The sequence below is a fragment of the Phaethon lepturus genome, unplaced genomic scaffold (assembly GCF_000687285.1).
Source record: "Phaethon lepturus isolate BGI_N335 unplaced genomic scaffold, ASM68728v1 scaffold14545, whole genome shotgun sequence".
Classification (NCBI taxonomy): domain Eukaryota; kingdom Metazoa; phylum Chordata; class Aves; order Phaethontiformes; family Phaethontidae; genus Phaethon; species Phaethon lepturus.
In genome coordinates, this window is record NW_010538477.1 from 42,682 (window position 1) to 56,462 (window position 13,781).

The 13,781-nt window shown below is 38.5% G+C and overlaps 1 protein-coding gene across 1 annotated transcript; it reads right to left on the minus strand.

Annotated features, from left to right (window-relative positions):
* Positions 1–972: 972 nt before the first annotated feature.
* Positions 973–6,548, minus strand: CNN3 (calponin 3, acidic; the record flags this gene model as incomplete). The annotated part of the gene is made up of 6 exons (XM_010286830.1): positions 973–2,092; positions 2,873–3,019; positions 3,769–3,885; positions 4,386–4,523; positions 5,921–5,987; positions 6,427–6,548. Coding segments are annotated over 6 exons (939 nt in total), but the record flags the coding sequence as incomplete, so codon positions are not given.
* Positions 6,549–13,781: the final 7,233 nt, after the last annotated feature.

Below are 13,781 nucleotides of genomic sequence, written 5' to 3' on the forward strand. Positions count from 1 at the left end.
AAGGGGGGAAATAGTGTAATTCAGGAAGAGAGGGCCTTAACAGACATCTTGGCAATAATTCTCTTGCCTCAGATGTGGGGCTTGGTCCAGTGACCTCCAGAGGTCCTTTCAAACTTAAATTCTGTGAAATAAATAAGCTTAAGACTTACTCAACAAACAGGTCAGCTGAAAGTCAGACCACCACAGCCCACCCAAAAATAATAGAAACTAATGGAGCAAAGCACAAAAAATTTCTAGTCCTGAGGAAAGAATCCTTTCGAAGTCCAGAACTTGAAAGTACAAAACATTTTACATGCTAATGTAAGTAAGTTTAATCTGCAGTAAATGCTTTCAAAATAGCTTTTTTTTTTTTTTTTTTACAAAAGTTAGGATCAGCTGTCAGTGGCCCACACTGACAGCATGCTCTTTCTGATCCTGTTAAAATAAGAGACCAGGTAAATTAGTACAGCCTATCTGCACTCCATGGTGAGGAAGAAAGCATTTTCCACTTAGGATAAAGGTCTGCTATCGGTAACTAAAGAACTCCAGCTGCAGACCAGCAGACACAAAGGCTGGGGGGTATCTCTACGTACACTAAAGCAAAGGTGTTCTGGAGTTCTCAAGGTGATGGTGTGCAGACTATAGGCTGAAGCAGAGGCAGTGTTAATGTGCAGTTCCGCATTTGGCTTGAGAAAAGGGCAGGGATTTAGTGAGCAGCTGAGGATCTCTGGTCATAACCTCAGAGTCGCGTAGAGAGGGAGTGAGCTCTGCTGTGAAGGAGCTACATTCCTTTCCTGTTAAGTCACTGTCACTCACTCCCAGGAGGTTTTTACAAGGCTGTTAGATTAAATCCCAAAGAAAAGAAAGAACTGCAAGAGACAGCAGTTCTACATTACCCTTAACAGGCAAAGGTGATGCTGATTTGGGAATAATTTCTGTGGCATCTAGTCTTTTAAGAGTGGTAGTGTAACAAATGAGACAGGATCTTCTACATACCTTTAAGAAAAAAATATTTATTTATAAAAATACACTGGGATCAGTTTGAGAAGTGTGGCAATAAATACAGTTTGAGGAAGAAAAAGCATTTCTACATGGATATATTATGGCACAAGAAAAGGTAAATGCACCATCAATCATGGGACTTCTGTTGGCTCAAGACTTTGTACAAGCTCCCTTTTTAGTAAGACAACTATTTCTACGTTTGGTCAGTGTTGATAATGGAATGAATACACAATCACAAATGCACGCTTATGTCTAATGCGGGACTTACCATTAGCAAATACTACCTTAGAAACCTAGTAATGGTATTTAAATCACTAATGTGATGTCTTGGATTTAATTGGCAAAGACCACATTTAACTTGAAGCATGACTTTTTTTTTTAATCTGATCTGGAAAACAGAAAAAGCTGTAAATGTATGTAAAATGAAGGCCTAACGTGGTATATAGATACCTACTTAAGTAGAGATTGTGAAAATGCATAGCTCCTTATTAAACAACCTGGCTGTACAAGAGCACTCCCCCTTTCACAGTATTCCTTTTACTTCATATGCAGTTATTGTTCATGCTGTAGACTACAACTGTTACAGCACTAAAGGCAACTAGACAGGGAAAGGGCAGAGAGAGGAAAAAGGAATGTATGTAAGGCAATATTTCTTTAGTTACATTAAGCATATTGTGTAGGAAAGACAGGTAACAATTCCACAAGGCTAGTTTCGTTCTTACTGAATAAAATAATGGACTAATACTGAACTTCTGATGCAAAGCTAATAATCAATGCCCTGGTCACTGTACTGGCCATGGTAATCTCTTTGATAGTCATCTTGGTACTCTCCGTGATAGTCATCTGGGTATTCTGCCTGGTAATCGCTATCGCTGATTTCTGACCCATTAGTTCCTGTTCCTTGGCTGCCGTTATGAATGACGGGTTCTGTTGGCGCAGCACAGTACTTGGGGTCATACACTTGTCGTCCAAGCCCATACACACTCATTCCCTTCTGTGAAGCTACTTTGTTGGTACCCATTTGTAATGAAATAGTAGAGTTATCCACAGGTTGTAATATGTGCTTCTGATCGTAGATGTCTCTCCTGGTACCTGGTGCCAGCATACCAGCCTAATAAAACAGGATTGTAGAGGTTCAGTAAGAAGGTCAAGAGCTGCGATTACTAGATTTACGATTACAACTAGCCCACCTTACTGGAAGTACTAGGAAGTAGGGATTAAAGTATGACAAAACATAGCATAGTAGCATGTGTTCACTAGTAGACAAGTCACAGAAGAAAGTCCTTGCAGAAAGGACAAAAGTTTTTTTCCCCTCTTTGGAAAGAACATACTAAGTGTTCAGACTTGAGGTAGTGTCCAGGAAGCAATTTCTTTTTTGCCTCTGCCTAGTTAGTACTTGAAATTAAGTTACTGATTTCTTCTGGTATAACACAGCCAGCCAGAAATTCTAGAAGCACCAGGTCATTTTTATGCCTTCAGATATTCAGCACAGAACACACTGGATAATGATAAGAAATCTAAGTTCTTCAATTACTGCATAAAAGTACAGTTGAACTGTACCCTCTCACTGCTGCCAGTTAGACTCTCCTATCCCACCAGGCTCTCCCAAGTTAAGAGTTGTATCCCCTCCGCAAGTCACCCTCTCACTGCTGCCAGTTAAGACTCTCCTATCCCACCAGGCTCACCCAAGTTAAGAGTTGTATCCCCTCCGCAAGTGTCACACGCAGTTCCCGCTTACCTGACTGGCTCCTTTGTTAGTGCCCATCTGTAGGCTAATTGTCGTTGAACTGTACCCTCTCACTGCTGCCAGTTAGACTCTCCTATCCCACCAGGCTCTCCCAAGTTAAGAGTTGTATCCCCTCCGCAAGTGTCACACGCAGTTCCCGCTTACCTGACTGGCTCCTTTGTTAGTGCCCATCTGTAGGCTAATTGTCGTCTGGTCAAATGGCTTATCAGTTTGCATTTTTGGATCATAGAGGTGTCTTCTAGTCCCATAAGCAGTCATGCCTGCCTGACTGGCACACTTGTTGGTGCCCATCTTTATTAGGAGAAGGAAGAGGTGGACAGAAAAAGTGATTTTTACTTGTACAGCAAGCACAGTCTAAGGAAACAAATATGGTTGGTAACTGTGATGGCTGATGGAGGAAGTAATTACAGTGCATGCCCTCCTCATGCAGCTTGACCACTACCTGTAATAAATTACCCTTTCTCCAATACTGAGCTTCAAAAGGAAAAATAAAGGCAAATGTCATCCTAAGGCATTTCAGTGACTGGCATTTGCCCTACCACATGTGCAATTAGAATGGATGTACGTATCAAAATATTGTAATTACCTTTTACCCTGGACAGTAATGATTCAGTTACACTGCCACAATTTCTTTACCACAGGAATTCTAAGATTATATGCCAGTTATTTTGGTTTTGATGACTATTAAGGAAAGTGGAGAGAGGAAAAAAAAAAAAGCTGCTACCATATAAGGAGCATTAGCTGTCCAAAGACTCCTACTTTAAAACTACTTTAGGGGACAGAGATGGTACTGCTAATATTAGCTGTTCCCTTCCTCCTTATCGCATACTTAAAACAAACAGAAAAACCTTCCAAGCAGTCACTTGAGCTTATAAAGGCAATCAACTGCTTTCAAGAATTAAAACCTCATGTCTCTTTCCATGATAAGAATGTATCATAATTCTGCAGCTGTTTTTGCATAAACAATAATCAGTTAATCAAAACAAGACAGCTGTTCTCAAATATAACAGATTAACTGCAAATTTGAATTTCATACTTACCTGCAGGCCAATTACACTCTGACCAGCTTTTAGTTTTCCTGCATCAAAACTTCGTGCTTGTTTCTCTGCATATTTTACACCAATATCAATTGTGGTATGAAAACCCTTGGTTTTTGCCTATTTAGGGAGAGGAAAAATACAGTATTCAGTGTTTAAAGTATATTTTCTGCTACTGGAACGCTGGCTTTACCGCCCTGACCCTGGGCTTTCAAGTGATGGCACAAGCGGGTTTCTCTCTTACAAGGAACTTTCTGTGTCAAGGGTGGGAGGAGGTGACCGTTCTCCATGCCACTTCAAGGTGGCACTCCAGAGCTACCCAAGTATCTTGTCAGAGGGACGTTCTGCAGGGATTTGTGTTCTCCTCTGAGCCCGCCACACTTAGCTCCAGAGCAAGGCCATCTGCAGTCTGGAATCCTAACTCTGAACTCCAAGCCTTCCGTGGAGGCATGAGGTAGGACACAGCCTTGTGAAGTGCAACCTCTCCGGTATCTCAGACTCACAGCAGTACCTATCCCCTCCAGACAGGCTGTATGGTGTTTTCCGTATTTACATGAGTGGTAAGGGTGCATCTGGTCTGACGTGTGAATTGCGCCAGTTCCAGGGGTACAAATACTTACCAGACCTGCTAGCGCCACTAGAGTAGTCTGTACTTGGGTCATATTTCCATTTTCAAAAAGATCATTTGCTTCAAAAATATCATGTGGCTTCATGCCGTAGACTTGGATGGCTTTGATAAAATTCCCAATGTTCTCCAGCTAAACAGAAACAAAAAACGCCAGTTTTCTACTCAGTGTTTCAATTCAGAATCTAAGTAATTGTAAAGCTTTTTGGTGTAGGTTGGTTGGTTTGTTTTGCTTGTTTTACACAAGTTCTTTGCCTTGTGCAAACTAAACAAAACAGCTGGCGTGGTGAAGAGTGACTGGTAGGAAGTTTGAGATTATTTTTCATTAATTTTAATATTGACTTCAGAAATCAATCTAAGAGCTTATCTAGCCTGGCATCTCTCCATCAGTGAGTATCATATACTTCGTTAGAAGCGGCTTTGATAACAAAACTGCCTCAACTGTGTCCCTTCCAAGAGAAATCCTAATCTAAAACTTGCTTCAAACTGGAAAAAATTGACATAGTGTCCATGCTATTTGACTTCAGCAATGGAAAATTTTGAGTAAACTAAAGACATAACTATGTGGATAGTAAGAACATTTAACTTGGTTTGAAGGTGTTCTCTTGCTCACCTCCTGGGACAAATTCAACTAAGCTTTCGGTGTTTATTAGCACTTTTTAGCACTGTCAGAATTGGAAAGCAAGGTGGAAAACAGGGAGTAAGGACTGAATCTTATCTTTCCTTTTGAAGTCTTTAGAAGTATTGAAACATTTTTAAAAAAAAAACCAAAACCCTCCACTATATTTAGAAGTGTTCAATGCCAATAACAAAAGGCTGACACAGCAGTATAAGCTAGACCCAGCAACAGTAAAGGCAGTCAACTCTAACCAGCAACCCTTCCAATGCTTGTTCTAAAAGCATGTTCCCCCCCATAAGGGACTATCCGAGGGAAGTGATAGATAGAGCACTCATAACAAATCAAATCTGGATATACTGAAATAAAATACTGTAGTTTGCACCACAGTGTTTTCTGAGCTCTGTTACCCAACCATTTCTTCTGAGACTGTTGAGGTCCTTTCCCTCCCCATCCACTCCAGCTGCTTTCTCAGGAGGACACTTCATACAGTGACCTCAAACGTCCAGGCAAGCTGTTGACCTAACACCTTGCAGCACTGCCTGGATAGAAAACTCCAGCTGTGATTTAATAAAAAGTTAACAGCTATTTTTAACTTGGAAAAAGGCCTTTCTGTATGGCTCTATGTTCTTCTTCCATTTGAATTTTCACCTAGGTGCTAAAGCACTACTATTAAATATATATACTCAACTGCCACCTGTGAGCCATCTCGGCTATAGCTGCTTTCTCTTAAATGCTGTTCATGTATGCCGTATCCTCAACTGTTGTGTACGTCTCGCATACAAAACTTGGTGCTGTTAAGATTTAAGGTGTACCATATTCACAGCAAATTTGTTAATACAGAACAAAAGAACTGTTTGGGGATTGGAGGGGTTAGAGGTGTAGTTTTGGGGTTTGTTTTTTTTTTGTTTTACCTGGTGCCAATTTAGTTTTGATTGATTAATTTTCTTCACTGATCCTGGCTGCAGCTTATTTATAAGCCTGGGGAGGTGAAAAAAAGGGAAATGCTTAAACAATAAATCTCATCCTTATACCATCTGTGCAGGCATTATATAATATTTTCACTCATGCTTTATTAGTTTCATCAAAATGGTTAATTTTTTGGTTTATACAGAGTGCCTAGCTCAGATCTCAGGTCTAACAAGTCTAACAGACTATAAGACTTTGTGTGCCATTTGATTATTATAGAAAAGAGCTTCACCATTAAATTTAGAAGTACTTAGAAATCTTTGCTGAAATATAAAGGAGATTTAAGTTTTCATTCTTTTCCACAGTTTCAAAGAAGCTGTCTCCCACCCTACTGTCAGCTATCTTTGACTATCATAGTTGATGTGCTTGAAGGGGAGTCTTCAAAAAGTCCCTCCTTAGTTCCTCAAAAGTGGAAAACTGCTAAAAATAAGGTTACTTAATAAATGCTTACTCGCATAAGATTATGCCATCTTTTAATCCCAGTTGAAAGTTTGCACCAATGCTCAGCCCTGTAACCTCTTCTATCCAGTTACGTAGATCATCTTCTATCTGGGGGTCATATTTCAGGGCAATCTGTAACACAAGCAGTTACAAAGTTACTTCACAAGAGAGAACTGCAATTCTTACCCTCCCCAAATGCATTTCAAAGAGTATGCTATAGCTTTTATTCAGTAATTTTATTGCTGGAGTTTAAACGGTATTTTAAATATCAGAGTACAGGTGTAAGTCTTTTATCCCTTTTACTATAATGTTTATGGCTTTACCAAATGTAAATTTGCGAATAGCGCTTTGAAGCACTCGACAGTTCTTCCTACTGTAAGAATTGCTGGAGCTTGTGAACAGCTGCAGAGGAATGATGACTTTTTTGAGAAAATACTCTACCCGAGTTGTACTTTAGCAGGAAGTGCTAAAGTGAAGGAGTGTGTTAGGAACAGAAGAATTCTGAATTGCCATGCCATCAGTACCACTGCTCAGGTGTAGATTTCTACATGGGAACCTTTATATAATAGATTTGAAGTTATTCAGCTGAAGATTATGGTGGGTTTGCTTTTTTAGCTAGGTTATGATTATTGGAGAGGACCTAGTAAGTTTTCCCCTTGTTGCTACAACATTAAGAGTTATCTTGCTGGGGATTCTGGGGGTTGTGTGCGTGTGTCTCTTTTAAAGTTAGGCTTTAGTATGCCTGCTATTTCTCTTTTCTTTGGCCTTGCTGGAAGACTGAAGGAATAAACTCTGATCTCATGTCTTAATTGCAAAGTTGCTGCACTGTTACTTCAGAGAGAGAAAACCTGCAATGGTCTTTGAAGTTGAAGGCATCAGATGCCCAGAGTTGTTATTAACAAGGTGACTTAAAACTCCTTTTCCAGATGTTCAGACGTCACTACTCAGTGTGTCAGTTTATGCTTCAGTCTCTAGAAATCAATCTACGTGAATGGAATGCTTAAACCCAGTAAACTCGGCCCTTCACACCCCCAACCCCTCCCACACCCCCCCCCCAACAGACTAAAAAGCAGCTCGAACTTCCTTCAGCCTAAACCTGTTAGTTTTGCAATGCTTTTCAATATCACAATGTTGGAGAAAAGGGGTTACCTCATTGAAAGCATTGCTACTTTTCCTGCAAACAAAACAAGTTATCTGAGCACAAGATTTTATGGTGTAAATAAACCCCACTAGTGGGGAGCTTGGCAACACTCTCACTTTTCATTAGAAGTTGTCCAGCACAGGTCAGTGAGCAGGACGAGGAATGAGGGAGCTACCGTGAGAAACCCGACAGGCAAGCACAGAACGTACTTGCAGTATTTCTAACTAATGGAAAATCGGCTCAGCTAATACCAGTTACTTACAAATTCCTAACAATAAACTCGTGTAAAGCCATTCACATTCAGATCAAAATGTAAATTTCAGACTTTTTACACAGAATGTTAGATTTCAGCCCAGAAAGGCCAGATATTACCAGCTATTTATACTGCATGAGACTGTAATTCCAACCTCTCTGAGTTACTTGGACGGAGGCAATTGCTACATTTTGGCTAGCGTTAGTACTCCCCAACTCCAAACTGACCAAACTAAAAAATACGGTATTCTCCTCTCTATTTTTCTAGTAAGGGGAATGGAAAATTCCTGTATCTCTGGCTTTACTTCAGAAACTTGTCTGAGTAATACTTATTTTCCTTAGACTATTTGTAATAGCAGTGCTATGGTGCCTTAGTTACAGATCAGGATAAGTGACTAACCCATTCTCTTATTCAGATCTTGATTAAGGAGCAAGATGTGCAATATTCTGTACAAGACAGCAAGTACCTCAGTACCAATGCTGGTCCAAAAGAATCAAGATACCCCCTTTTTCATTGAAGAAAAAAGGAACAAAGCTCAGGTAATACTGCCTAGTGTGAGGAAAATGTCATGACTACTTTTTGGGGTTTGGTTTTTTTTTTTGATCACACCTTTTGGATATTAGACAGCTAAGAGGAGAAGTAGACTAAAAAACCTAGCTGAAGTTTGCGGCTCCGTAGAGGAAGCTGCTGCGAAGCCACACAACCACGTTCTTCATTTATAGTGATGGCAGTAATAGTAAAGGGTGGGCAGAACCACCCTGGTAACCCAGAAAGGTTAACATATTGAAAACGGTCTGTAAGGAAGTAGGTTATCAATTTTCTCCTTCCTAATCTAGTGATTAGCTTATGAACTACTTTTCATGGCTATTTTTGTTTCCTGTGGAAACAAGGCTTATGTGATCACAACCTTAATTTGTCTCCTGCAGAACATTTGGCAGAACTCAACTAGTTTGTTCAAACTTACAGAAAAGCAGCAGTCTTGGACGTGACAGAGTCAGTTATTTTGTGTGAAAGTAAGTACTTGTGCAAACGAGAGAGATCCCAAAACATCCACAGAAGAATGCAAAATAGCATCATACTCTTATTACGCATTACAGAACCTACAGAGATCTTGCAAAAGATCTCACCCACAAAATCTTGTTACGTGTACAGATGAGTCATACAGGAGATTAACAGTTTTCTGTACACCAGCTCAAAGAAAAAATGGAATTTGTAGGAAGACCAGAACTTGTATGTTCTGATATTCCAGTTAGAAGACAGCACACAATTTGGGCTGGTCATTTGAATGCTGATGGTTTGTACTATGTTAAAATCACTGTTTTAACATGCATGTGTGTACAGAAAGGGTTTAAGCTAATCTCTTTCACAATTATTTAGTTAATTAGAAATGTAACAAACATTATGGTTTCTGAAAATTCAGGCAGTTTCTGTTTCAGTGTAGCTTAAAGAAAATACTAAGTCATAGTTTAGCTGTCCTGCAGTTGGAATTGTCTTTCTACAACTTCTTTTTCTACAACTTCATTCATTTTTAAGTACTGGTAACCACTTTTTTTTTTAAAAGAGGAAATTAAGTTCATGATCATGCCATCAAGAGACACATTTTAAAGATTGCTATCTCTTCCCTCCCCATATTAAAAAAAAAAAAAAAAGATAAGAGTAAATATGAAAGCCAGTAAGAGTGAGAACCCTAAAGACTTCTCCAAGTGTGGCTATTTTAATCTTTCTTGGCAAGCATATAAAGGGGGAAAAAAAAAGAAGACAAAAACGTTTCTCATTTAATTCTGAGTGCATTCCATATTTGAGATTACAACTGAGCTGAATATTAAGTTGCTACCCCCATTGCTTGGGGAACTTAGAAGTAATCGGATGGAATTTTATCACTTCTCCTGAAAAATATTTACTTTATGTTGGAGTACTTTCACATGTGTTCAAATCTTGAGTTTTTCAAGAGGTTTTAAAGTGTTTTGGGGTGTCATTACGGTGCTTATCTAGAAAGAGGAAATAAAAAATACTTATACACATGAGGAAACTTGTCTTATTGCCACTAAAAGCATTATTATTAAATCTGCTGATTTTCTGAATCATCTTCACTACTGTACTGTTGGCTTAAATATGGTAAAGTTTTGTTTTGACTTTTGAAACGGTGGGAAACTAGGTTACAAAAAAATGAAGTGTGGTGATAGTTTCTTTGAAAATACACCCAATTTATCTGAAAAGCTAAAGACATGGAAACTTAATCTGGTTTTAAATGTGTGACAAGAAGGGGTTAAACAGGGAGGGTGACAGGTCAGGTCCAGAAGTGAGACATTCTGCTTACTTTGAATTCTTAGCTCTTTTACTCCTGATGGCACAACTAGAACTTACGTAACACGTAACATATTTTCCACATGTCTATCAGAGTTGTTCCAGTTTTCCTTTGATTGCTATCTATGAGGGGAAGTTGGAAGCTTTGATATAAATGAAAAAAATATTATGGCTTTTTCCATTACTACTGATCAACATGGCAACATTTGATCCTTTTAAAGCACTGAACTTTCATGGAAGATACTTAAATCTTACAAGTCCACAGCAAAAGAAAACACCATCTACTAAAGTTAAAAGCAGTAGCTAAGCAGTTTCATTCAAAGTATACACTGTTGGTGCCATGAAAAAAGCTACAGTTCCAGAACACTGTAGAAAAGATTCAATTGTAGCAATGGATATAAAGATTTTATGAAAGTTTAAAACCAGACAGCAGGAAGCCAACTGTTAATTTCTTAATTTTGTTCTGACAAATCTTGAAAGATATATAGAGTTGTAAATGCTATCTTTTTTTGTTGATGCTTCAGAGATACAAATTTAATAGTTAGAAATATCTTTGAAAGGAAACTAAAGTTTATGCAAGTCACTGTCAAAATTACAGGTGATCAAAGGTTATGGGAGGAAAAGAATAGGTGTTACTTGCCTAATAAAAGCTCTTGACTGCTAGTAAAGTTTGTAATATGAAGTTGTCTTTGTATTCCGTATAGAAAAAGCTACACAAAATTTGATGATTAACTGAAAAGCAATCTTCTTAATAATTATAAGTAGAAATTTAATAGTTCTACTGCAAGTAGTCTTCAGAAGACTGACAGTACATATCGCCTTGCTACTGTAAGTCACAAGTAAGAGGAGGCTGGAGAAAAATTAAGTTCATGCATTACTGGCCTTTTGGACTGGCTTCAAATGTGATAAAAAAAGTTCACCTACTCATTTTCAACTCCAGTTGTATAAAACACCAACCAAATTAATCTTTGAATGTCAGATGCAGATAATAACTACCAGGTGCTGTGATATGCATACATTTATGCCAATGTATGCCTAAGGCTAGAATCCTTTGGTTAGACTTGATTCCTCTGGCAACTTCACACCAGGTTCTCACCTCTTGTTCTGTTCAGGTAGGATTTTGCTTTTTGGGACCTCTTACAGTGTAAAAACCCTCCCTCCATCTGTAGTAAAAGAACAGCAGTCATCACTGTTTTTATCAAGCGTATGGGTTCCTGGAAATAAATGAAGTTATGTTGGCCAACGTCAAGGGACACAGACAGATCATTAAAGTTACTCGATGTGCCTGTAGAATTGCTAAGTTTGAGTGATGATGTTAGCCACTATTTCACCCTATAAATGATATCATATGGACTTTCAATTGTCCTTTTATACTACTCTCTTCCAAATTACACAGTACACACTGTACATAAGGGCTACATATATGCCAAATCTCCAGTTTAAGAGTTGAGCATCTATATTGCTGCTACTCTGGAAAAATACTGTAACAGTATCTCAGAGTTTAAGCACACGGCATAGCTTTTTACAAGTCACTGGAACTAACAGAAAACTTGGTAAAAAGCAGGGATAGAAGATATAACTTTCAATGTCACCCATGATGTCACAACAGCTCACAATTCTTCATTCTGGTGAAACTTTTGACAAAAGCTTCAGGATCTATGCCCCCACAGCAGAGGTCAAATGTTTAACGTGCAGCACGCTAATTGAAAGTACTAATAAGCACTTGAAGAAACTGCTCTCTGGTCAAAAGTTTTAATGACAAAAGCATGTGCTTGAACACACTGTGCTGTGAACAACTATCACAGGAACTGTGTCAACAAAACCTAAGATTTATACACATATATAAGTGCAGCAAAATAGCTTGTATGTTGCTGTTTTCCAAGGTAAATGAAGTACAGGGCCACGTACAGAAAGACAAATAGCCAGGGTTTTACTTCAAGATAGTGTATGAAGAGGTTATAGGCACTACTGTTCAGTTCAGGGGGGTTGGACTAGATGATCTTTAAAGGTCCCATTTGTATGGGACTATTCTATGATTTTACTTTTCCAAAGTGAATAGAAAAATAAATAAAGCCCTAAGTTTTAGCTGCCAATATTCTTCATAGGGAGAAATTCGGTGTGGCCCATATCCTTCCTTAAAGTGACACAAAATTACTAATTTTTCAGTAAAAAAAAAAAAAGCGGACAGAAAGCTTACTGGATTTCTAATAAGTATGGGAGCATACTCATCTCATACTGAATTTAATCCAGGTCCAGCCAGGGGTTTTAATATTAATTTTACTTTAACACATTTAGATCATGAACTATTGAAAGCAAATAAAGATAACTAAATGAAAACTCCAGCTTTTATGACTTAAAGTTGTACAGTTTAAATTTTAAGCAGCAATTTGTTCTTATACCAACTTTTCAATTTTTATTAATTTGGAACTGAGTGAAACTGAATTCTTATGGTTTTGGTGGTGCCTAAAAACATCCTTTGTATTGAAGTAAGTACTACCCTCAGGAGCAGAGGCCAAAGACACCAATGTTGACACTTCTTTATCATTTGCTTGGCACTAGTTTGTGATTAGATCCTTCTCCTTCCCTTTTTTAAGTAGTATGGGGAAACATGACAGAATAATTATCTCCTGGTATCAAGGCAGAAGCTCTCGGAAGCCCTTACTCATCAGAAGTGGGAGTGAGGCAGACTGCACGGCTGGTCCCAACTTATTCTCCAGAATTACAGCTACTGGCACTTGAGCTGCCCCATTCTGTTCATCACCTGGTATTTCAGAACGCAATTCTGAATCTCACATACAAAACTTACACAGCAAAACATCTGGGACAAAAAAGTGTTAAAAGCTTGCTGGTGATGCAAATGACCAAGAAAAAGGCATGGAACAGTAAGCACTCTTCTCATAAGCAGGAAGAAATGCTTTCTAGATTTTTTTTTTTTTTATTACACAACTGAGTTAAAACTTTCTGGTTAAAATTCTATGCTGTAAATACATCACTGTAGATACCTAATCTTCAGCTTCAAAGGTGAGGGATAGTGGCAAGGACGTAATCAGTATTTTTCTGCAGAACAGTTCTAGTTGTCTGCCAACAGAGCGGTTATTTAGTCATAGAATACATGAATAGCATACCCTTTAGGTTGAGACAGAGAACCTAAGACAGCAGGGAAAATACAAGGTTTAATTTTTACTGAAAAGGGGTGAGAAGAGGGAGTGACAGGGTACCAAGGGTACTGTCAAGTGGAGTTTCTTGCCATTTGAGCAATCTAATGACCTTTCATCATAAAGACTAATTAAAATTCTCTGTTAATTTCATGTTGAACAGCACTGCATGTAAAAGCAAATGTCAGCGCAAGCATATTTGTGCAGGAGAAACCCAAAGGCAAAGGGAATGTAAAAATCCAAATGAAAACCAAAGGGGAAAGTACTTCAAAAACTGAAAGCCATCATTAAGTATGCCCTGGTATTTGAACACGTATTTTTTCTGTCATTTAGGACTGTTGTACAGAAAGGCAGAGAACACACTGTGTTAATGCTAATATTGAAAGATCTCACTATATCCCACTATGCTACTTGGCACAAAAATTTTACAGCTGTATCCATTCTGCTTAATATTCAACAAGTATTTTTTTGTTATGTGTAGCATAATTGGTAACTTGCCAACATCTCGCTGT